General features: G+C 37.7%; 2 protein-coding genes across 46 annotated transcripts in view; one reads left to right on the top strand and one right to left on the bottom strand.

The window, feature by feature from the left end:
• The window catches only part of SRPK2 (SRSF protein kinase 2), a 288,551-nt gene extending 281,944 nt beyond the window's left edge, over positions 1–6,607 (top strand). For 22 of the 33 annotated variants that reach the window (XR_010158312.1, XR_008548885.2, XR_002944543.3 and 19 more), the window contains one exon: positions 3,323–4,971. Coding sequence is in view for 19 of the 33 variants with exons in the window: in XM_063813815.1 (XP_063669885.1) it covers positions 3,323–3,507 (185 nt within the window). In the remaining 14 variants the exon portion in view is untranslated. 33 annotated transcript variants of the gene reach the window in all.
• Positions 6,608–7,250: 643 nt separating this feature from the next.
• The window catches only part of KMT2E (lysine methyltransferase 2E (inactive)), a 99,498-nt gene continuing 81,960 nt past the window's right edge, over positions 7,251–24,788 (bottom strand). For 11 of the 13 annotated variants that reach the window (XM_003318730.7, XM_009453924.5, XM_063815495.1 and 8 more), the window contains 12 exons: positions 19,726–19,890; positions 19,125–19,433; positions 15,635–15,889; positions 15,325–15,469; positions 14,558–14,808; positions 14,108–14,164; positions 13,405–13,968; positions 12,098–12,384; positions 10,960–11,048; positions 10,726–10,851; positions 10,460–10,557; positions 7,251–9,508 (listed from right to left, as the gene is read on the bottom strand). In XM_003318730.7, coding sequence (XP_003318778.1) covers positions 8,000–9,508; positions 10,460–10,557; positions 10,726–10,851; positions 10,960–11,048; positions 12,098–12,384; positions 13,405–13,968; positions 14,108–14,164; positions 14,558–14,808; positions 15,325–15,469; positions 15,635–15,889; positions 19,125–19,433; positions 19,726–19,890 — 3,855 coding nt within the window. In that variant the 3' untranslated portion in view covers positions 7,251–7,999. Of the gene's footprint in view, positions 9,509–10,459; positions 10,558–10,725; positions 10,892–10,959; positions 11,049–12,097; positions 12,385–13,404; positions 13,969–14,107; positions 14,165–14,557; positions 14,809–15,324; positions 15,470–15,634; positions 15,890–19,124; positions 19,434–19,725; positions 19,891–24,788 lie in introns of those variants that run through there. The other 2 variants (XM_009453926.5, XM_063815500.1) reach the window with 2 other exon arrangements.

The raw sequence follows: 24,788 nt of genomic DNA, 5'->3' as shown, positions 1-24,788 counted from the left end.
TCCTTTTTTTGAGACAGAGTCTCACTCTGTTGCCTAGGCTGGAGTGTAGTGATGCTATCTCGGCTCATTGCAACCTCTGCCTCCTGGGTTCAAATGATTCTTGTGCCTCAGCCTCCCGAGTAGCTGGGATTACAGGTGTGCACCACCATGCCTGGCCAATTTTGTATTTATTAGAGATCGGGTTTCACCATGTTGGCCAGGTTGGTCTCGAACTCCTGACCTCAGGTGATCTTCCTGCCTTGGCCTCCCAGAGTGCTGGAATTACAGTCATGAGCCACCGCGCCCGGCTGATGACATTTCTTTAACTTGTTAGGGTGCTACTTTTATAGTAAGAGCAAATGGTGAAAATGTGTTTTTAAAATATGCTTTCCCCTCTTATTCTTAATTATCATTCTAAGTGATGGAGGTGGCTACATTTCTTGGGCATCATCTGCAGGGCTGGAGCTGGCTCATGGACTCGAGACCCTCACTCATTCAGTGAGCCCACTCTTGTGTCTCCTAGCAATAGATACAGAGTTGGGGGCTTGGGCTTTGTGTTTAAGTAACCTTATCAACTATTTTCAGGGCAGGGTTACTTCTTATGCTGAGCTTAAGGGTTTGCACACATAATCATTATAGCATCTGGATGAGTTGATTTTCCTTTGCATTATAAACTTTTTCCACAAAAAAAGTCCACACATTTTTTTTTTTTAGAGGCGGTTCAGTGTTTTGTTATATTGCAGTGCTGCTCTGTGCTCAGGACCATAGGTGTTTAGGACTCTCCTGCATATACTGTTGTTTATAGACTGCTTCTTTGCACAGTCTTTACCTTGTTAAAAGTAGTTAGATATTTTACTGCTCCTTGTGAATATTTTTACCAGTTTATAGTATGCCTAGTTATGGATGAATAGTTTCTCATGGCCTTTCACTATTATATTGTTTTGTTCACTGTTACTATGCAGCTGTTAAGCATTTATAGTGGTAAAACTTCTCTTTTCATGGAAGATTGTACTTAAAAGATGTCTTGTTGATGGATCTTAGTTTAACACCTGGCGCCTCAGAAATAGGTTCCTTTACTATTCTCAGCACACAGTGCTTCTCTGTAGTTACCTTTATTTGCAAACCTGGAGAGTATTTTTTCTGAGATAGAATAGATTAATGTCATACAAGTTCGCTCCCCTTCCCAGAGAACTTGGTTTAGTCACGTGTGAGCTTTCTTAGTTTGCTTTAACTGTTGCTGTGGTGAGATCAACAGTCTAAATCAATATAGTCATATTACAGAAAATGTGGAAATTGAAATAACCTACTAACAAAAGCTGATGTTTTGATTCAGTTGATTTCCATCTTAATGAGCATTTTAATAATCTTGTGATTATCTGTAGGACATAGTTTGACTGTTCTTTTACTGCCTAATGTTGTACCATGATCTTCTCCCATGTTGTTAAGTAATATTAAATACTATTAAGTGAATCTACCTTGGTTTTCTTTTAACCACCATTTTACTATTACTGGCTCTTCGTAATTTTGCGAGTACATATAATTTTGTGCCAGCATATATTAGGCATGAATTTGGGGTGGTGCAACCAGGGTTTATCTCCTTGGGCTGGATTCCTAGAGCCGGAATTTCAGGCTTAGAGGGATAAACCTGCAGTCTCTGTTCAGACTTTGTTTTTATGGAGACTGTGTTTCCTTCAACAGGAGATCCTTTCCCACCTCTAATATTACAGGTTCATTTCTTCATCAACACAGACCTGATGTCTAGTCTGGATGCGATGCTTTACTCTAGCTCCAGTCCTCATATTGGAAACAGAAGCTTATTTTACATCTCAGCCCCTTTAGCAAGCAGCCCTCTTAAAAGATTCTTTATACGGAACCCTGTGCACAGCATGATTGCAACTTTGTAGACATACTAGTGTGTAAGAACACTCTTCACAATAGACACAAAAGAAGAGCAGTTGCGGGTAGGATTGTAGGCTACTTCCCCTTTTGTTCTTATACTTTTCTGTAATGCTCTTTCCTTTTCATTGTGTTTTTAAACGGGAGGGCTTTTCCAAATTGACTTGAATAAATGGGTGAAACAGAACAAGCCTCCTGAGAGCACCTTTGTGAGCAGAGCACTGATTATCTATTGGTGCATCTCATGAAAAAAATTTACCTTGTTTAAATTAAAGCAGTTGAAAGGGGAGAGAAGTCAGTCCTTGCATGAAGTGTGCCCTGCAGGTGCTTGAATGCCTCTCTCTCCCCACCGAGACCTGGCTGCTCTGAGGTGTGGGCACAGGGGTGTGTTTCCTCTGCAGAAGCTGCTCAGGATGCACTGAGGGGCACCTAAGGAGGTCTATGGGCAGGGGTGGGATGTCCTATGAAAACTTCAAACAGGCAGAGAAAACGAGTAATTCACAGTGAAATTATCTGGAGCTTTTGACAGTTTATTGCCTTTTTGAAAAGGTTATGGGGAGACAGGGTTTCGCTTGCTCTGTCCCAGGATGGAGTGCAGTGGCATGACCTTGACTCACTGCAGCCTTGACCTCCTGGACTCAAGCAATGCTCCTGCCTCAGCCTCCTGAGTAGCTGGGATGTACCACCGTGCCCAGCTACTTTTTTTCTTTTTAAGTAGAGACAGGGTCTGGTATATGTTACCCAGGCTGGTCTGAAACCCATGGGCTCAAGGGATCCTCCTGCCTCAGCCTCCCAAACGGCTAGGATTGCAGGTGTGAGCCACTGCCCTCAGCCCTTTTTTGCAGTTTTGACTTAAAAATAACCTTTTTTTTCTCTTATGAAATGACCATTACAGCTCGTAGGCCATTTACTAGCTTGTTAGTCATTCTGTTATGTCAACCAAAGCTGCCTGTAACCCACACTTTTCATACTGCAGCTAGCACAGTTTGTGAAGTATAACTTCAAGGTTTACAAATTAATGTCCTAGGATCTTAGATCTTACAACAAATGCGTAGACATGAATGGTGTTTGATTTGGGTTGGCCTCAAGTTTGCAAATTTTACAAAAGATCCCAGGTGGAAATGAGAGTGGCTTGCTTCAACCTTTGGAAAAGAAAACACTCTGGGCAAACTGAGCCCACTCCACTTACTTAAGGAAACTTAGAACTAATGTGAATGAACTATTAATTAACCTCTATTTAGATCCACCAGGCTTACTTGAAATATGCCTTGGTCATATGTACATGTAATGATTATTGCTTAGTGGGGAAAAGCTGGTGTTCTTTGTTGTTGCTGTACAAGTGTTGAGCAGGTGGTTGTCCGCTTCATTGAAAAGAACCTGACTGGACCAACAATGGGGAATGCAGATTTGGAGCTTTCTTGACATTGGCCTGTTTTTTCCCCTGTAGGAGAACTGCGACACATCACCAAGCTGAAGCCCTGGAGCCTCTTTGATGTACTTGTGGAAAAGTATGGCTGGCCCCATGAAGATGCTGCACAGTTTACAGATTTCCTGATCCCGATGTTAGAAATGGTTCCAGAAAAACGAGCCTCAGCTGGCGAATGCCTTCGGCATCCTTGGTTGAATTCTTAGCAAATTCTACCAATATTGCATTCTGAGCTAGCAAATGTTCCCAGTACATTGGACCTAAACGGTGACTCTCATTCTTTAACAGGATTACAAGTGAGCTGGCTTCATCCTCAGACCTTTATTTTGCTTTGAGGTACTGTTGTTTGACATTTTGCTTTTTGTGCACTGTGATCCTGGGGAAGGGTAGTCTTTTGTCTTCAGCTAAGTAGTTTACTGACCATTTTCTTCTGGAAACAATAACATGTCTCTAAGCATTGTTTCTTGTGTTGTGTGACATTCAAATGTCATTTTTTTGAATGAAAAATACTTTCCCCTTTGTGTTTTGGCAGGTTTTGTAACTATTTATGAAGAAATATTTTAGCTGAGTACTATATAATTTACAATCTTAAGAAATTATCAAGTTGGAACCAAGAAATAGCAAGGAAATGTACAATTTTATCTTCTGGCAAAGGGACATCATTCCTGTATTATAGTGTATGTAAATGCACCCTGTAAATGTTACTTTCCATTAAATATGGGAGGGGGACTCAAATTTCAGAAAAGCTACCAAGTCTTGAGTGCTTTGTAGCCTATGTTGCATGTAGCGGACTTTAACTGCTCCAAGGAGTTGTGCAAACTTTTCATTCCATAACAGTCTTTTCACATTGGATTTTAAACAAAGTGGCTCTGGGTTATAAGATGTCATTCTCTATATGGCACTTTAAAGGAAGAAAAGATATGCTTCTCATTCTAAAATATGCATTATAATTTAGCATTCCCATTTGTGATTTTGCATATTTTTAAAAGTACTTTTAAAGAAGAGCAATTTCCCTTTAAAAATGTGATGGCTCAGTACCATGTCATGTTGCCTCCTCTGGGCGCTGTAAGTTAAGCTCTACATAGATTAAATTGGAGAAACGTGTTAATTGTGTGGAATGAAAAAATACATATATTTTTGGAAAAGCATGATCATGCTTGTCTAGAACACAAGGTATGGTATATACAATTTGCAGTGCAGTGGGCAGAATACTTCTCACAGCTCAAAGATAACAGTGATCACATTCATTCCATAGGTAGCTTTACGTGTGGCTACAACAAATTTTACTAGCTTTTTCATTGTCTTTCCATGAAACGAAGTTGAGAAAATGGTTTTCCCTTTGCAGGTTGCACACAGTTTTGTTTATGCATTTCCTTAAAATTAATTGTAGACTCCAGGATACAAACCATAGTAGGCAATACAATTTTAGAATGTAATATATAGAGGTATATTTAGCCTCTTTTAGAAGTCAGTGGATTGAATGTCTTTTTATTTTAAATTTTACATTCATTAAGGTGCCTCGTTTTTGACTTTGTCCATTAACATTTATCCATATGCCTTTGCAATAACTAGATTGTGAAAAGCTAACAAGTGTTGTAACAATAATCCATTGTTTGAGGTGCTTGCAGTTGTCTTAAAAATTAAAGTGTTTTGGTTTTTTTTTTTCCAGACATTGCCTTGGTCATTGCCCTATAAATGATAGAATCAATGAACATTTGCTATCAGAGTAGTGTCACTAAAACTAAATACCAGCATTCCTGTTGCAGCAGATGTAGTTGTAGAACATGCATTGAGGCGTATTATAAGGAAATCATTTATTGTTTTTTAAGGGCAGAAGGGATTTAGGAGAAAAGCTACAGTATAGATTGATTCTCTAGAATATCAATGATCCCTTTTCATCCATGGTTCATCAAAAACATACTAACTGCATTTGTTTGATCATTGCAAATTTAAAACAAAACAGCATTTGCTGTTAGGAAACAAGACACATAATCCTCTTAGGAATTACCATTATATCACATTACCACTGTGAGGTAGAATGGATCATTCATTAATTTCTTTATGAAATTTGCATGCTAAGTTTTTCTAATGAGGCTGTAGGTTTCCATGTAAAGTCTGTGATAGATAGTGGCTGTAGACTGGTGATACTATCCGTGATTTCTATAAGAAACATCCTTACAAGAACCATAGGGCATAATTTATATCTTCCCTAAGTGTAAAAGGATTTTTATCAGGGTGATAGTATACTTGAATGAAATTTGTCTAATGCAGTTTTTGCTTATGTTGGAAAGTAAACTAGATTATGAATTTTTACAGGTGTGTCCCTTATGATAAAACAGCCTAACTAGTTTATAATACAGAAACAGTTGTTCTAGAAGGAATATACATTTGTATTAGGCATAATATGGCTTTATCAGATTCTTGGCGGCTTGTTGATAAAGAATGCACAAAAACTAAATGAGAACCACTGGTTATGCTAAACATTATAACTAGCTCTCTGACTTCAATTGAATGTCCTATCTTTTCCTTTCTGTAGTCCATGTGAAATCTTCATGGAAAATGACAAGCAGTGGATCACATATGTGTTTATAGCAGATACAGGAGCTGGCTATCTAGAAGTTGGCAGACAGAACTGCCCAAAGGCAGAAAAAGGTGGATATAAGATCTTCAGAGTCATAAACTTCTTAGGTGAAAACCGATTTACTAACTTGCTTCTTCTCATACCTGGACCATACATAACTAGTTACCAGGATAAAGTAAGGAAACTTTCCATTGGAGTAGAGAACTTCTTCAGTTTCTATCCGTAGTTCAGGTTATTTCCTAAATTCTCCTTTTTTCTCCCCCTTTTAAATAACTAACTTGAATGAAATTTTGGTAGAAGACTGTATTTTAGAGTATATACTTCATCAAGGAATCAAAATGTATAAGATTCTGCAGTTCACACAAAAGCTTCTGTATGCATATTTCTGTAGTAGGCACATTTCAAGCCAGTGAAGAATTTAAAATGCTTAGAAGGACAAACCTTTTAAGAAGAATATTTTTATTTCACATGCTAGTTACCTTTATTCTGTTTGAAACTATCAGGATAGATGATGTAAAACCATTTCTTCTCAGACAAATGTTTCTTTACTAAATACCATAAATAGAATTTTGTTGGACAAATTGAGGATGGCAAACTTGGCCTATATGTTCTTCTAAAATTTGAAGCTGTGATTAGGATTGAGCCCTAAGTGAGCTGCGTTAATGTACCATCATTAGCTAATTTTCAAAAGGAAATAAATAGAAGTTCAAAGTGTAAAAACATGACTGAATGAGGTCACGCAGTCATTTTAGTGTTTACTTTCTCTAATGCACAGAATTTGTATCCTGTGCCAAATTATGTCAGGTAATTGGATGATGAAAAATATGTTGATTGATTGATAAACAGTATCATTATTATTGGATGTACTTACTGAATCCTCAGAGGTAGAAGACAAAGGCTGGGAAATTTTTGATTTTTTGAAGATTAATAATAACTAGCATTTTATATTTTAGCAATAAAAACGTTCACTTAGGCCGTTTTCATTTCACTGAGAGATCTAGGAATAATGCCTTTTTTCTTTAGTTTTTACACCCAAGACAAATTTTCCTGTTTTGGGCAAACTACCCATATTTTCAAACAGTTGTTGTACCTTGTATTCAAGAACTACTGTAATGCATTAGTGGTCTGGCTTCATTTTGTATGATGCCAGATCCTTAATTTACCCAGCACAATCATTTCAGTAGTTTCCTATGGCTCCTGCAAAAATGCAAACAGAAACCACCACAGGAACAGCCCCTTGCTGCCTCCTGTTGCTGAGGTAGTAGTCGCTAAAGAAAATTGAAGGCTCCTTACAATCTATATTTGAAAACTAGAACTTCTGTAGAAACACACAGATCCCGATCTTAGAAGTTGTACAGGACAGTTTGGTAAAACTGACATAATTGTGATTTATTAACATGAATTAAAATGCCCAACCAGTGCTTCAGTGTGACAGTATATTTAAAATAAAAAAGAAATTAAAGGTCATATACTGTACTACTTTCACAAAGATCACACAGTTTTGCAAAAGACTGGTCATATGTACAATGCTATATATCAAATGAGAAAAGCTGTAAGCAATTATATACGCAAAAGAAATGCAGTATTTACAGTTTGTCAGGAGACATTAGAAATCATCTATACATTAAATTACATTTTGCTTGCAAATAACTGGTAAAACAAAATGAGCCATGTCCACACCAAAATATAAAAATCTGTATTGCATTTTTATACCTAAGATGCATTCACAGAACTGCTGCTGACAGGAAAGAAAAAAAAAATCCTCATAGTGCCATTACTTAGCTGAGTACTTAATGTGTATGTATAAAATAATAGAACATTCACTAAATGAATTTAACTAAAAAAAATAAGATCATACAGCATCAAATCAGCATCAGATCTGCCAGAAAAAAACAGCTGGAATGTTCACTTACAAAATAAAGATACCTAATACTGGCTTAACAGCACATTTTTTAAAGGAATTTTAAAAAGCAAAAATGAGAAAAATACAACGAAAGAGCACTGGTGTTTTTTATACAAAGGTTCATGTACAAGCTTTAAAAAGTACCTTAACAGGTACATATGAAATATACAGTTTATCTTACAGAACATTTAAAAAAATGTTTTTGGAGTCCATTTTAATGCCACCCTGACCCATGGTAATTGTTTTGAAATGTTGGTGGCACCTGTGCTCTGTGAATTGGAATCTGTCCAGGCACTGGAGATGCCTGCTGAGGTCCTTGAACCCCATGTGGCAGGGCCACAGAGCCAGGATGAGGACAGAACCCTGAAGCAGTAGGTGTTGGAATACTGTTTGGTCCTTGGGGCTGGAGATGAGGACCTGTGACAGGTAATGGACAATGTGGCCCTGTTCCAGAAGGCTGGTGCTGGGGTCCCGGTCCCAAAGTGGTATGATGTGTAGCTTGTGAGGGATACGGTGGTACAGTTGGATGAGCACTCGAAGGAAAAAGTGGAGGTCCTTGATGAGGTGGGTGGTGTAAGGCTTGAGCTGATGTGGTATGATGCCCAGAAGCCAAAACACTGGAAGGTGGCGGCGGAGGGGGTGGTGGGGGTGCTGAATTTACAACATGCTGGTGTTGTGCTTGTAGACCTTGGAGTCCTGTGGATGGATGGGGTGGTGGATGGTGATGAGGGGCAGGACCAGGAGGGGGTGGGGGTGGGGGTAAGTGGTGTCCAGCAGTTTGAGAATGAATATGCGACCCAGGGGTGACCGCATGAACAGGCCCTACTACATGTGCTACAGAGTGTTGCTGATGGGAATTCGGCTGTTGTACAAGGTGCGGTCCTGGAGCAGGTGGTGGTGGAGGAGGAGGGGGGATTACGGCAGCAGCAGTTTGATGGTGAATGGTAGGGTTCTGAGAGGGCAAAAAATGCCCTGGAGTCACGTGGTGTCCTGGAACTGTTTGCTGGCTTGTGGTGCCAGGAAGTGCTTGATTTGGTCCTGATGTAAACACAGTTTGTTGAGAAAGACTACCTTTGAGCTGATTATAATTCTGAAAGTTTGCAGAGGGCTGCTGGTTTTGATAGTAAGACGAAGAAGGAGGTGGAGGAGGTGGAGGGGGTGGTGCCGTGCTGTTCAGACTCTGTTGGTTAAACTGACTGTATGTTGCTGAAGATTGTCCTGAGGGTGTCTGTGTAAATAATGTTCCGGAAGTTGCCTGCTGAGTATTGGCTTGAAGGTTCTGTGCTGCTGGATAAAAGTTTCTTTGAGGCTCTCGCTGAGGTGTTCCAACTTGAGGTGACTGTGAATGATGAGGCCTGTAGGGAGATCCTAACTGCTGTGAAGGAGGCTTTGGTGAAAGATAACCATGCTGTACAGGTGTGTGAGGTGTGGATGACTTTGGAGGATTTTCTAGGTGAGGTGATGGAGGACAGTGCAACTTTGTTGGCGCAGAAGGCAGCTTTTGTGAAAGTTGCTCAGATGAATTACGAACGTGTGTCTGAGGAGGATGATTCTTTGAAAGTGCTTGGTTGTTATTTGATAGCTGTTTTTGTTGGAGCTCTGTTTTTAGGTGAACACCATTTTCAGCTTCGGATGCACTAACTGTGGAGTCCCATTGGGGATCTGGTTTTGTGAATATTTTCCCGTGTGCTTGAGCAGGAATTACAGATCCAGGTGAACCAGGCTATGAAGAGAAAACAAATTATATACATTCAAGGAACATTTTGTGTACCTTGAGGTTTATTCTTGTTGGTATTTAATACTACCTAAATATTAATTTTAATGGGGGGCAGGAAATAACATCCTGGATACGTCAATTATGGAGGCTTGGGATGTTAAAAGGCCAATATTTTTCAGTTGTTCCAAAAAGTTCTGAGCGTGAGCTTAAAGTGAATTCTCTGGGTTAATTTTTATTGAAGACAAGTTGAGGAAATAATTTTCTTTAACTTTACTCTGCCTTTTTACCCCTAAGCAATGAAATCTGTTTTTGAGCCTCACTCTGAAGAACTCCAATAGCAAGTTTCAATTTTATAATTGAAATTTCTATACCCAACCTAAGGATAAATTGATTTGGGTAAATGAACTTGCTCCCTCAAACCATTTTGATTTTTAATACCTTTTCATTTTCCTTGTACACTGTTCAGATATAAATAAACCAAGTATAAGACTTTAAATGTCAATCATCAAAAAAAGATAAATCTCACATTCCTTGTCTTTAGTTTCCAATGATTTACATGCCATCCTAGATTATTACATCTTCATGAACCAGGATGAAGATGTCATTCCTTTTAAATGATAAAATGACCTTTTGTTTTTAGATAATTGGACAGTTAAGAATTTCATGACAAGGCTATGAATTTCCTAGACACCACTAGAATAGAGGTGGAACATTTGAAGAAAATGTAAGCTGTTGAAGTGTGCTTAGAAAACTTGAATGTTTGGTCAGAGTTATCCATCACATGTTCAGTAAGAAGAACAAACAGTAGTAAACACAATTGAGTATTTCTGACAGGAAAAGTGTCCAGAAGTCACAAATTGATATTTGATACAGCAGAAAAACACTGCATATTATAACCATCAGCTTTTCTGCACTCAACCTAAAGTCCTTTGGAACCCATCGAAAGGTCAATATTACCTTGCTCATTTTTGGAGGACTTTTACAAGTATTTTGAGAAGTATCTGGGGATGGACATTCATTCGTAGTTGTGGGTTCTGGATTTTCAGGATCAGGGTCTATAAAGCAGAAGAAACCTATAGTAAGTATAAAATTACACAATAAACACTGTTTTAACACCACAAAGCAACATACATTCTACTATCCAAACCAATTTTTTATAAAGGCTCTCTTGTCTGATTTTAAAATGTGTTAAGAATAACATTATCGGTCATCTGCTTACTGACCTTCCATAAGTTCACTGAAAGAAGGGACTGGGCCCTTAGCTTGCAACTGGGGTATGTGATTTGAATGAGATGAAGGTGAAGACTGAACATGACTCGGTGAACATGAGACACATGGTGATTCTCCCCCTAGAGATGAAGCAGAGCAGACCCAAAGAGAACATTAGAGCTGCAAAGAACGAGGATGCAGAGTGATTAACTGATTCCACTTTCTGGTGAAGGAACAAGCTCACTTACCACTATCTTTATCTTTTCGGTGATCACTGAGAAGTAAAGCTCTCTGATAACTCCTTTCTCTGACTTGTTCCACTGAAGTTGAGGCAGTCCTTTCAAAGAAAAATCACATTATCCTCTATTGAAAGAAACTACTGCTAGTTACATTGTTGCTTCATAGTCAACATGTACTGTCAGACCAAGGCTTTTGATCTACTGGGAAAATACTTTGGTGTTAACCTTTGAAAATAGTTAATCTTGGCAGGGCACAGTGGCTCACGCCTGTAATCCCAGCACTTTGGGAGGCCAAGGTGGGCAGATTACAAGGTCAGGAGTCTGAGACCAGCCTGGCCAGCATGGTGAAACCCCATCTCTACTAAAAATACAAAAAAAAATTAGCCAGGCATGGTGGCGGGCGCTACTCGGGAAGCTGAGGCAGGAGAATCGCTTGAACTTGGGAAGTGGAGCTTGCAGTGAGCCGAGATTGCGCCACTGCACTCCAGACTAGGCGACAGAGCAAGACTCCAGCTCAAAAAAAAAAAAAAAAGTTAATCTTATTTTGCTGACTGCTCCCAGAACTGAGATTATTATCCTTATTTGAAGGACTCAATTCCTTTGTCTCCAGCAATTTATTGGTGAAAAGAAGGCAAGGAGTTGAAGATAATATATTGACATTGAGAATATCACTTCAGGTTACCAAAGGTACCAAAACATGCCCCTAACAAACTGCTATCAGGATTGCATGCTTTCAGGTGGAAAGGGGACCAAGGAGCAAAGTGAGTGTGGCTGCCTGCCATTTGCCAAGATCCATCCTATATGCAGCTGCTCCTATTCCTTCTGAAGAAGCACTAACCCTGGTTGTTCTTTCAAGGTAACTGGTAGGGGTTATAAAGGAAGTCTGCAGAATTGTTGAATCTGATAAAAATTCTTTGGAGAGGATATGTGTGTGTAAAGTATGAATAAATTACCAAGGAATAAATACAATCGACATTTAAGAACACAGGCCATACACAGCTGGCTTAAAATCCTATTAGCAGAGAGAATCTTTTAAAATTGTGACCACAAAGCACTATCAGCTTAGCCTTGGGAGAACAACAAATAGGAAGAATACTTGAACAAAAGCTTGTTTTTTCCAGAGTAGCATACTTCAGAATGGGCTTACCATTGAACTTCTGGTTCATTCTTCTCACTAGCAGTAGCATCCTTAACAGGGCAGTTATTGCTAGTTTCTTCAGAAGTGGCATTATAAACTGTAGCTGGTGTTGGTAAAGGTAGGCTAGCAGTGTGGTCCACCTGCTCCCCATTGTCATTACTGCTGGCACAGCCATCACCATTGTTGCTCAAGCTTCCACTTGCATGGGGTGATACACTAATGAGTGGAAAGTTCTCTGTCTTAGAGCCACTTTTCCTAGCTTCACGTTGTCTCTTACGGTATTCTAATAGAGAAACCTTAAGCAAGAAAGATGAGAAAAAGCAAATCTTTTATTCTTGTTTTTTATGTCAGAACCAATGCATTCTTTTTTGTCTAAAGAGAATTACTATATTTACATTAGGAAAATTATTTTAATTGATTCTGAACAAATAATTAACAATTACCAAATGCCTACTATATTCCAGGCATTGTACTTAGATGATTTACATACATTATCTCATTTATCCTCACAACAACCCTATGAAATAGGTATATTATCATCCCCATTTTATAGATGAGGAAATTGAGTAACTCACTCACTCAAGGTCACACAGCTGGTGAGTGTTGGAGCCGGGATTCGAACCTAGGTCTTACTTGAAAGCCCGTGCTCTTTCCACTATACTACATTGCTTCCCACAAAGTTGCCAACTGGACTCTGTTATAAAAATTAAAAGCACACATCACGAAAATTCTTGGACTTGCAAAGCAATAAGCCTACTAACAAAATAAGTGCTATAGTTTCTTTTGAAATAAGGCATTCTAATTATCTCAGTATGTCTGCCAACCAAATAATGGGAAATCAGGGAACTAACTTAATATTTAATACATTAACTATTAGTAAAATAAAAACACTCTTACATCCATGGCCTAAATACTATAGATATTGTAGATGAGGAAAGAGGCATTTCCTCTATACAAGGGTGCTTGCTCAATGTACAATAAAGGTAATAACACAAATATTATTCAAGTCTGTGTTTTTGGTTGGGGAGTTCCTAGTTTTAAAAAATACTCATTTGGTGAAAATAAATCATCTTGAGATTTTTCTGAAACCATGCTGCTTACAAGGATTTCCCATATTACTAGAATTTTTTTACTTTTCTGTAAACATTTTCTAATTAAGCCAGCATTTACAAAAGGTTTAAAAATATTAAAAATGTAACTTTAATAACTAAATTAAGAATGCCTTACATAATACATCTAACTAACAATTCCCCTCAGTAGTATTATGAAAAAAAAAAAAAACTATTAAAAGGACTATAAATTGTTAAATTTGTAACCTTTTTCTTTTGTGGTGGATTCTGGGGTGTGCAATTCCCGTCGATCAAATTGTCATTAACAGTCCGTCCGAAACCAGATACAAGCCCATCTTCGGAAGTACAAAACACAGTTGTTTCCATAAACATGCCTCTAGTATCATCCTGCATCAGGCACTTTGACTCACTTATTCGGAAGCCTCCTCCAACCTCCAACTGATGCGAGGGTGTCAGGTCCCTCAAGTTGGAGTTCACTGAGAAGTTAACTCCTGTTCTGTCAGGGCTCTTTACCCAGGAAGAATACATTGTGCCCCGTCCAGAGTGAGTCGAGTCCAGTTGGCTGTTGGGCTCAGCCCTGTCATGTGCAGGCGTTTCCAGGGTTTTATGTAGGGCAGTTGGCTCAACTGCATCGAGTCCTAGCTGAAGGTCTGACACAGGTTCCTTTTCTCCAGGACACTGCCTGTTGACTTCAGTCCTACTCCTAGGGCTCGTATAACCAATAGTCTTTATTTCTTGCAGACCCAGTTCAGTTAAATTAGAATTTCTAAAAGGCCCCAATGTTAACATGGTTGAAGATCTGTCATATCCCTGTTTACAAATTAAAAAAAAAAATTACACAAATAATCACATCTTGGGACTGTTTATTTCAAAATTTACCAGTAATTTAAGGAAAACAATGTAATAGGAAAAAAACTACCAATTCACCCTTTTTAAGTTAACTTCTTACCTCTTGACTATAAGTGCGTCTCTTTATTTCTGGAGAACTTTCTGGGGAAGAAATATTCTGTATATAAAGAAAGAATTAGAATTGAAAATTTAAAAATACGTAAGTATATCCATAATAATTATAGAAATGAAAACAAAATGAAAAATATACAGACTTTAGTTTTAGATCTTGTTTCCTGTTTATTTCCATTCCCCAAATAAGACTGCTTTAAGATCAATTTGATACACACATTTAGTCTACTGTGTATATCAACAAGATGAAAGTTATGCTCATTTTAGTAAAAATAAAAACATCTAAATTCATATAAATGAATTTTTCTGATTTTTAGTTTCTTACAACCTTTTTTTTGTATTCTCAGCACACTAGTTGTTAAAGGAGGGGAAAGAGCTCTTAAAAGAAATTCCATCCCCCCAAGTGTTGAATTTTTTTTTCTCCATTAAAATTTCTCACCTCAAAGTGCATGGTATTTCCTGGTGTACCAGGAGTTACTGGGGTAACTGGTGAATATATGGGTTTATAACCATTTCTACAAGTTTCATCATCTGATTTTATCCGTGGAGGCGTGGCAAAAGATGGGTCCATAGGAGTAATATCGGTGTGAGTTGGTGTAGCATACGGGGAAGGAGTAGGTGTGGAGGTTTCTGAGTAAACCGAATCTAGCAACTGATAAAATCTTCGTTTTTTTAGTGGTGTAGTTAAATCTGTTGGTGAAATAATAATCTGTAAGAAATTACACTGTTGCTATTTGTTAAAATCTGTTTGTGTCACATTCTGGGAAAGATAAAATATAAACAATGGCAGTTATGACTTTTACCCCAAAACTGAATTTCAAGGTTTTAAAAAAATGGTACTAACATGAAGCAGTGCCCCCTTCCCTCCCCAATTAGCAAGCATTACCTTGCCTGGAGGGATTATAGGCCTAGGGGTCTCAAAGTATCTTACAAGTACTGATGTTACTTTAACTGATTTGTAAGAGTCCTTGTCTGTCTGAAAAGCAGCCAGTCCAGAAGCCTTTAAATATTCATAAACCCCAGCATACGTGGTATTGTGAACTGGTATCTTCAGCCAAAAAATACAGAGGACAGAAAAGAGAAAATCTATACAACAATGTGCTTCTCTTCTAAAGTGCATACCAGTAACTAGAATATGCCTGTTATAAAGCTGTATGTATGCCCTGCCACATTTCTCAAACCAAAACTCTGAAAAAAAAATTCTACCTGGAAGGGAACAGCTGTCATTTAATAGTAGTGGACTTTTATTTTCACCATTGACTGCAGGACTTCTGGATCTTTCTTGACAGGGTGAATTAAATCTATGTAAAATTGCTGAATTTTCTTCTTCCAGAGCTTGTTTCAACCATCGCTGAATAAAACAGAATACATGAATGAACAGGAATCAGTTTGTAGCTGTTTATATAGCCTGTAAATACAGAGCCGATTCCAAAAGCATTTCACTACCATGGATGGTAGTAAGGAATGAGTTGGCATTTGGCTCATTCTACATTTTTACTTCCAAAGAAAAGTTTACCTTCTTGCATGAACCAGAAATGTTTTCAGTAGGTTCTTTTCTTCTCCTTTTTTCTGAAAGGAATGGTGAAGTAAATCTAATATAATGCTTAGGAGTGGAGTATACATGGGGGCTGTAAGTGAGACCTGGTAAAGAATTGAGTTGTGTAGCTAACACTTCAGGATCTGTAGTTATGCGTAGAGGCCTTTCTGAAAGGCCATCTGAAGGTTTTCCTGTCTTCTCATTCTTCTCACTTAACCATTCATTAACCAAGTGCTAGAGAAAAGAAAAAAATTGGATCATTATATAATTCCAAATTCTCCTTTGAATATTCTAATATCAGATTTGAAATTGGTGTATTATCTAAAATGATAAATTGGGTAATTTAAATCATTCATATGTGATCAAAATATCAGTATGTCCTTTCACATTTCTTAGTTATCTACTGTTATTCTGAAACTTTTTACCCAATTATTTTGTAGAACAAAACATATGGTTGCTTTTTAAATATTTATATTACATGAAATTTATATTACTTTTTTTTTGAGACAAGATATCTCTGTCATCAGGCTGGAGTGCAGTGGTGCAGTCTCGGCTTACTGAAGCCTCCGCCCCCTGGGCCCAGGTGTGATCCCTCCACTTCAGCCTCCTGAGTAGCTGGGACAAGGCGCTCACCACCACGCCTGGCTAATTTTTAAAGTATTTTGTAGAGACAAGGTCCGCTATATTGCCCAGGCTGGTCTCAACCCCTGGGCTCAAGCAGTCCTCCCGCCTCAGCCTTGCAAAGTGCTGAGTTTACAGGTGTGAGCCACCGTGCCCAGCCAAGCTTTTTAATATAGTTACAACTAGAGACACGTCAGTACCATTTTATTAAACACACTAAATTTAGGTTTACTACCGCTTCTATTATAGGTATAAGATGTTCCATCTGTTAGAAAAATCTGATTTTAGGCAGTGTTTTCCTACAATAGCTGCCCATCAGAATCTCCTGGAGATGAGGACAGTGCACAGTACTTTTTTTGAGAAAGGGTGAGTTGCCCAGCCTGGAGTGCAGTGGCGTGATCATGGCTCACTGTAGCCTTGACCTCCTGGGCTCAAGTCATCCTACCACCTTAGCCTCCAAACTAGCTGGGACTACAGGTGTGCACCACCATGCCCAGCTAATTTTTTTGTTTTAAATTTTCTGTTGAGACAGGGTCTCGTTATGCTGCCCAGGCTGGTTTTGAACTCCTGGGCTCAAGTGATCCTCCCACCTTAACCTCTCCAAATGTTGGGATTGCAGGCATAAGCCACCACACCTGGCTCACGATACATACGTATTTAAAAGTCACCATTGACAATCCCTGATTTAAGGGGTTTGGAATATCTCTTAAGGTTCTTGTGCTTTGAAATTTTTCATAGTCATTAATTCTGCTGATTCTCTGATCTACAACATACATAATACAGTCTCTATTGGCTATATGAATATACCTGACCCTGAAGTATAAATTACTACTTTAAAAAAAAACGAGTAACCATTCATATTGTTATCTACTTAGCAAATGATATTTTAATTTCCAAGCGTAAATGTAACTTATAGAAAATATGGCCGGGTGTGGTGGCTCACGCCTGTAATCACAGCACTTTGGGAGGCTGAGGCAGGTGGATCACAAGGTCAGGAGATGGAGACCATCCTGGCCAACATGGTGAAACCTGTTTCTACTAAAATACAAAAAAATTAGCTGGTTGTGGTGGTGCGCGCTTGTAGTCCAGCTACTCAGGAGGCTGAGGCAGGAGAAGCACTTGAACCCGGGAGGCGGAGCTTGCAGTGAGCCGAGATCACACCACTGCACTCCAGCGTGGGCAACAGAGCGAAACTCCATCTCAAAAAAAAAAAAAAAAAGAAAAAGAAAATGTACAGAACTTAGTATATATAAATGTGCATATGTATATATATATACACACACACACACACACACACACAGAAACACACACATTTTAAAAATCTACCCATCCTTTTTTCCAAAGGTAACCACTGTAAACATTTTAGCATCTTTTCTGTCCCTCTCTGTATATAGAACTCCATTCCTAGGACTGCAGTAGTGAAACACATGGAGTCTGGAGCCAGACTGCCAGGAGGGTGAATCCTGGCTTTGCCATTTACACTATGACCATGAGCAAGTTAAGTAACTTTTTTATATCTCAATCTTTATCTGTAAAAGAAGGGTTGTGATAGAACCTAGTTCTATAAATAGGATTGTTATGAAGATTAAAAGTTCAATAACATACTCTTAGAACAGTATCTGGCACAGAAAAAGTGACATGTATTATTAAACTGAATGAGGCCTTTAGGGGAAATCATGATAATTTGGTACTCTGTCAAACAGTATGTTGTTTAAAATAACAAAATCTGCAGGCAAAAGAGGCTTTTTAAGAGAATCAGATAGGATGTAGAAGCCTACATCTCAGACCAGGGATTTAAATAAATTTATAGTACCACAACTTTGTTAAAAGTTTAATAAAAGGTAGGGATTATGTCATATTTGTAATTGAGAAAGTAGTTTCACTTCTTTTAAGCCTGAGGTTTTTTCTTTTCACTTTACAAAGTTAGAATTTTTTTGTCCATTGTTACAGGCAAATATTGGGTTGCTTAAGCTACGGCGGTGCAGTAAGGAGAGTACAGACTTTTAATTAGAAACAACTGTGTTTAGATTGTCTCTAATGAAACCTGCGACTTTGGCAAGTAAATTATTTAACTTGTGCTATTAAAATATAATCCTGGGTTCATACTAGAATTTTACTAAACGTACACGTCATGGTTTAGCAGCATGCCTACAAACTGTACTGAATTAGGTAAGAACAAAGACAGAATAAATGAAATTTCAAAGTAAAGTGTGTGAGAAGTATACATTCATGATCTACCCCTAAACAGCATAAGGATTACCACACTTTAGTATCTCTGCCCCAATCTGCTGTACTCTAGTCAGAGTGGGAGACAAAGAGCAGCTTCATTAGGATGTTCTGTTATTTCTGATCTGAAAAAGCTCAGGTTGTTTACCGTAATTGCTTAAGTCTGACAGTAGTGTTTCAGAGATTTTTATTAATAATTACACCTAAAACTACTCTTTCTTACAAATTTTCATAGTACATTCTGTGGAAATCAATTTCTTCACATTTAATTCTTATAATCTACCTATACAATGAAATTTATAAAAATATAAAGGATAACACATCTAAAACCAGTTTCAGAGAAGTATATATTTTGTACATAAAGTAGACAAACTTATTTAAAGAAATCATGAATTGCAATACCATAAAAGTCCTGATAAACTGAATGTAACTTTATCTTCACAGTAATGCAAACATTTATATTAATTTTACAGTTTTGGAATTCTCATTCTTAGTTTAAAAATCTGCAAGTATAAAAACTGCCTCTTATTATGAGGTCTTAAAAATCCAATTTTTAAAACACCAATATAATTAATATAAGAAACTGTTAGGAAAACAGTTCTTACATTCGTTAGAATCATACCTTCTTTGTTTTGGGGTACTTTGTAGGACATTTATTAAGTGCTGGAACTTCAGTTTCAGTAATTATTTCTGCTAGCGCAGTTTCAGTTTCTGGTTCTATTGTAAGTACAGTATTTTCAATATCATTTTGTTGTGAAGTAACTTCTATATCAGGAGAAGATGGCTGGATATCTGAACACATGCTGACAGTTCTGTGTCTCCGACGCTGCTGTCCAATGTGAGTCCTACTCCGAGAAAAACTTTTTCTCTGTTTAGTTCTATTTACTTTGGCAGGGGTTGGCTTGCTAGCATTTTCTTCTTTTGCTTGTTCCTAATTCAAAATACAAGCGAATGGAAGTTTTTATACTACATATATATAAAGTTTAAATATAATAGCATTATTCTACTTCAGAAGCCAACTTTCCAGAATTTTTGAATTCTGATATATAAGAACAGAGATAATATATAGTCTTTTATCTCAAGCTGAAACTCCCATAGGATCTGAAAAATGCTATTAAAAAGCTAATAGACATTATTTTAAATTCCTTATAAGTAATTAATGCAAGTATAGACATTTTATTTTAAAGTGTTTAAGAAAATAAAACGACCTGAATAAATAATACCTGAATAACTTCAGCATCACTGACAATCTGTGTATCTTTACATTCAGTTTTAACTTCAGTTTTGGCTGTGCTGATCCTTTCCAAAGCTTGTTCTCTTCTTTTCTCTCTCTTTTCAAGTCTGGCAAAAGCTTGCAAAATTGCTTCCATTTTTCTTTCTTCTCTTGTCTATGAAATTTAAATTTTAAGTGACATCATAAATATCATTGCCCAAAAGTAAAATTAAGTCCAAATGTTTGTGATAAATGTAAAAAATAATTGCTATGATACTATTAGCAAACTACTTCTATTATTGGTGGATATGGGGAGAAAAAACATTTCTGTTCATTGAAGACCTTTCAGAATTCCCATCATCTTGGTAAGCCCTGTTATTGCAAATATTTCATGAAGGAAACACTTGGATGACTGAGTGTTAATGATAAGGGTAAAACAAAACAAAAAAGCCTCAAAAATTACCTTGTTTTACCAAACCGAAAATCTTTTCTCTTAATAATACAGAAATCAGCCTTTTAAAAAAAGATCCAAAATCCCTAAGGTAATGATATGTTGAAAAGGTAAAATTCATATGCACTTTTGAAAAAAGATCCAAAATCCCTAAGGTAATGATATGTTGAAAAGGTAAAATTCATATGCACCTTTGAAAAAAGATCCAAAATCCCTAAGGTAATGATATGTTGAAAAGGTAAAATTCCTATGCACTTGAGTGAGTATATTATTGGCATACTGCAGCAGGATGTTGTGAGGTAAAGTCTTGCATTTAAAAATTATGATTCTCATTTGGTAAGTATCTCTGTGACTCCAGGCAAGTTAACCTTTCTGAGACAGTAAGATGTGGGTAATAAAATCCTTTCCAAAGCTTGTTCTCTTCTTTTCTCTCTTTTCAAGTCTGGCAAGAAGTTCATTTATGATGAACTTCTCTGAGTTGTTATTTGGTTCCAACAGAAAATACGAGGTTTTCAAACAGTAGTTGGAAAATGGTGGGCGTTCTGTATGTTAATTATTATTTCTACTTTAGCCCTCTTGCCCTCCATTGTAATTCTTATAAAGTATTCCTCTACCTTCTGCTCTTCCTGTCTTCACTGACAATTCAAGACAGGGACTGAGAAACAGCCAAGTGTTCCTTTGAGCATCAGTTCTCCATCCAAAGAGAACATTAAGAGTAAGACCCAGAGCCTTGACAGATGCTTCAGCTCTAAACCAGAACCAGGAACCACATCCATCAACTGTCCAGTTCTTAAAATGAAAAGAACCAGGTCCTGAGGCTCAGATCCATTTGTCTTTCCTCCTTTATTACACATCGATGTGAGGAAGAAAGATCAGAAACTCAAGGTCTGGATGCCACAGTCTTCTCAATATTGGAGCTTTAGTTCCAGTAATTACCAGCAGAGATTCAAGCCTCAAGATACCTACACTTTGGAAACTACTGTTTACCTGTTCCTGTATTTTTGTTGTTGTTGTTACACTCAGCAAGGGAACAAAATACTATGTCAACAAAAGTACTCTAATAATACTTCTAAGTTTCTAATTTGTTACAGCAAATTTCCATATTGCAAACATGACTCTGAGGAAACTGAGGTCCAAAGAGGTAAGGTTCTTTGTTCATGGATTACGTATCTGTATCTCACTTCTAGTCTGGGATGGGCAAACACTACAATAGCACATGCAAAAGATGGTTCTACTTGTTCACTGGCACTGAAAGTTTTACAGCTGAGTTCTTTCCTTACAAAATTCCTTATTTTGGGGCTTTTAAATTACCTTTACCCCTTTTTGTCATGTGGTTCTCTGTAAAACTGTTTTTATCAGGGCTTCTCTAAAACCCTGAATGTAGAAGAGGAGAAATTTGGAGTAACTAAAAAGATCATTTTCCCAAACTGCGCTTTACCTGATGAACCTGGTTGGAGAGGAGGGATTAATTACTATGGTTATTTCTTTTCAAAAAATTTAAAATAAAAAATTTGGGGAAAGTACATTTTTCCAGAAGAAACAAACTTGTCTTGGCAAAAATCATTGTATGTGTAAAATAAAAAACTACCCACAGGTGGACACCCAAGGAAGATATTTTTTGTAGTATGATTATCCTGGGTGTTCTAAGGTAAATATGAATTTATGCCAAAAGAGTCTGACATAGTCCAATATTTTCTTGTTTGGGATACAAGAAATATTTTCTTGTTTTGGTCAGAGATAAAACTATATGATATAAACATTCAATTAAAAAATCAAACTCCCCTGTAAACACTACAGCTAATTTATAGTCAGAGCAAAATCCTGTATTTAGAGATGGTTCATAATCTTCTAGAGTTGATCAGGATCTTAAAAAGTAATGTGGTCCAATACTGCTGAAGAAACCAAAGCCCATGTGTATTAAGTGACTCATTCAAAAGCAGAGCCATAATTACTATGCAGGTTATGCAGGTTTCCTGGTTTCTGTATTACTCTTCTTTCCAATTACTGCCGCTACATAAAGCAAAACTCTTCCTACATTACTACAGCTGGGTAAGAATAAAGCTTAAGCACTAAACATTTCCTAACAGCTTTAAACCTAGCTTTATCTTAAAATACACAAATATTTTGGAACATGCCTTATTTTCTACATTTATTTTTAATTTCTTAAAGGTCATAGGTCACTCAGCTTTTCTAGTCACCATTACATACAGTACATTCTTTGACACAGCCACGTATATGGTACCTATTTAAAGACAAAATTTGACTCCCATTTTATAGCTCTAACTGAAAAATAAGTTTTATTCTTTGAGGTAGTTAGAGCTGACTCTGGAGATAGAGAAATTAGGATTCCTAATTAACCCCTGCAGACTTTCCATAGCCCCTAACACCTGTGCTATATAATCTAAACTCGATAGATTTCCCATGAAATCTATACATTGTTTTTATGACATATGTCTTAGTTTATGGTTTTCCAAGAGTAAATACCGAGCATTGTAATTTCCTATAAGCAGTCTGCTTAATAATATCCCCATCACAAAGCAAGACTCCCATCTCCACAAAAAAATTTAGGCTGGGCGCAGTGGTTTATTATGCCTGTAATCCCAGCACTTTGGGAGGCCGAGGAGGGTGGATCATGAGGTCAAGAGATCAAAACCATCCTGGCCAACATGGTGAAACCCTGTCTTTACTAAAAAAACAAAAATTAGCCAGGTGTGGCACGCGCCTGTAGTCCCAGCTACTCAGGAGGTTGAGGCAGGAGAATCACTTAAACCAGGGAGGTGGAGGTTGCAGTGAGCTGAGATTGCGCCACTGCACTCCAGCCAGGTGACAAAGCAAGACTCTGTCTCAGGAAAAAAAAAAATTAAATTAGTGGAACATGGTAGCATGCACCTGTAGTTCAGGCTACTCCAGACACTGAGGCAGGAGTCCAGGAGTTGGAGGCTGCAGTAAGCTATTGGTCATACCACTGCGCTCCAGCTTGGGCAACAGAGTGAGGCCCTGTCTTTATCTAAAAAAAAAAAAAAAAAAAATAGGAAAAGGAAAGCCAGAGCCCACCTACAAAATCACCCTATTCTTCTTTGGTATTGAAATAGAGAAATTAAATGATTCCTTGCTCAAAAAAACTTGTTACCCTTTTATATAACAAAGATAAACTTATAAATCTAAAAAGATGGGTAAGATTATTTGTTACTAATAAAAATCATTCCAAAATAACACGTATGGCTTGTGTGGTGTCTCCATTTCCTCTATCATGTGATAATGGAATTTATACTCATGGCACTCTTTATTATTTTGATACTCGTTTGTTATTTCCTCTACCCCATTCTCTACGAAAGCTTTTCCAGAGCAGTGACCTTTCCTTCTTTGCTCATCCGATATCTCAAATGGCAAGCACTCACATTGTTTTTAAATGAGTAAGAACCATGTGTACATTATGTCAAGCACGTATCACGTTACTTAAAGACATGTAACTAACTGGAAGCATTTCAACAATTTTGGAAATCTTGAATTTATTAGAAGGCAGTTAAAGCTGATTAACCTCATTTTGTTTGAACTGAGTACCTAATAAAAATAGGTGGCTGGGCGCAGTGGCTCACGCGTGTAATCCCAGCACTTTGGGAGGCAGAGGTGGGTGGATCATCACAAGGTCAGGAGTTCAAGACCAGCCTGGCCAACATGGTGAAACCCCATCTCTACTAAAGATACAAAAAATTAGCCAGGCGTGGTGGTGGGCACCTGTAATCCCAGCTACTTGGGAGGCTGAGGCAGGAGAATCACTTGAACCCAGGGGGCAGAGGTTGCGGTGAGCCAAGATTGTGCCACTGCACTCCAGGCCTGGCAACAGAATGTGACTCCGTCTCAAAAAAAATGAAAAAAATAATAAACAGGTTCCCTTTCACTAACACCACAATGTCATTAATTATCTTTCTTTAGAAATAAAATTCCCAGTCTCTACAATTAGAGAAAACAGGACCTTACCAAAAAAATCAGCATCAACGGAGGACAGAACAGGGAGTTGGATAACATCTCAAATCCTGTCACCAGATGACTTTTCTGGCAACAAACTTATCCTATTTTATTATTAAAGCATTGCATCTTCTTCTAAAGTGATTTTCTAAATGAAGTCAGTCAAGTTTTCCTAGAGACATTTAGTAACAGCATGGATTCTGTAGTGTGTTCCCACAGAGTCTGTTCCACTGAATAACACTCTGTGGGGGTCAAAGGTGTTATCCACAAGAACTGCAAGGGTATACAAGTTTAGGAAAATCTGACAATTGTGTCAAGTTTTTAAACACATGTACACTGGGAATCTGAAAAGAATATAGTATAGTGCTCATCACAGTAAACTGGTCACCTCTTTTTCACAAAGCATCTCAAATTATACTTGCGTGGAATACTTGATGTGAAGGATGAAAGCTGAGAAAATTGTGGGGAATCCTGCACAATTCAGGGCCAGGACTCCAGATCATCCATTACCTGAACTACAGGGAAGCTTCATTCAGTTCACATTCATGGGCCTATATCTGTCTGTCTATCTTTCCTCAAGTGGTTGTTATAAACATTCAGTTAGCTCATTTATTGATGGTCTACTTTTTTGCCCACCATTTTTTATTCCCCTAGGA

The sequence above is a fragment of the Pan troglodytes genome, chromosome 6, assembly GCF_028858775.2.
Source record: "Pan troglodytes isolate AG18354 chromosome 6, NHGRI_mPanTro3-v2.0_pri, whole genome shotgun sequence".
Classification (NCBI taxonomy): domain Eukaryota; kingdom Metazoa; phylum Chordata; class Mammalia; order Primates; family Hominidae; genus Pan; species Pan troglodytes.
The sequence above is the reverse complement of the archived record's forward strand: the minus strand, read 5'-3'. Positions and strand labels throughout refer to the sequence as shown.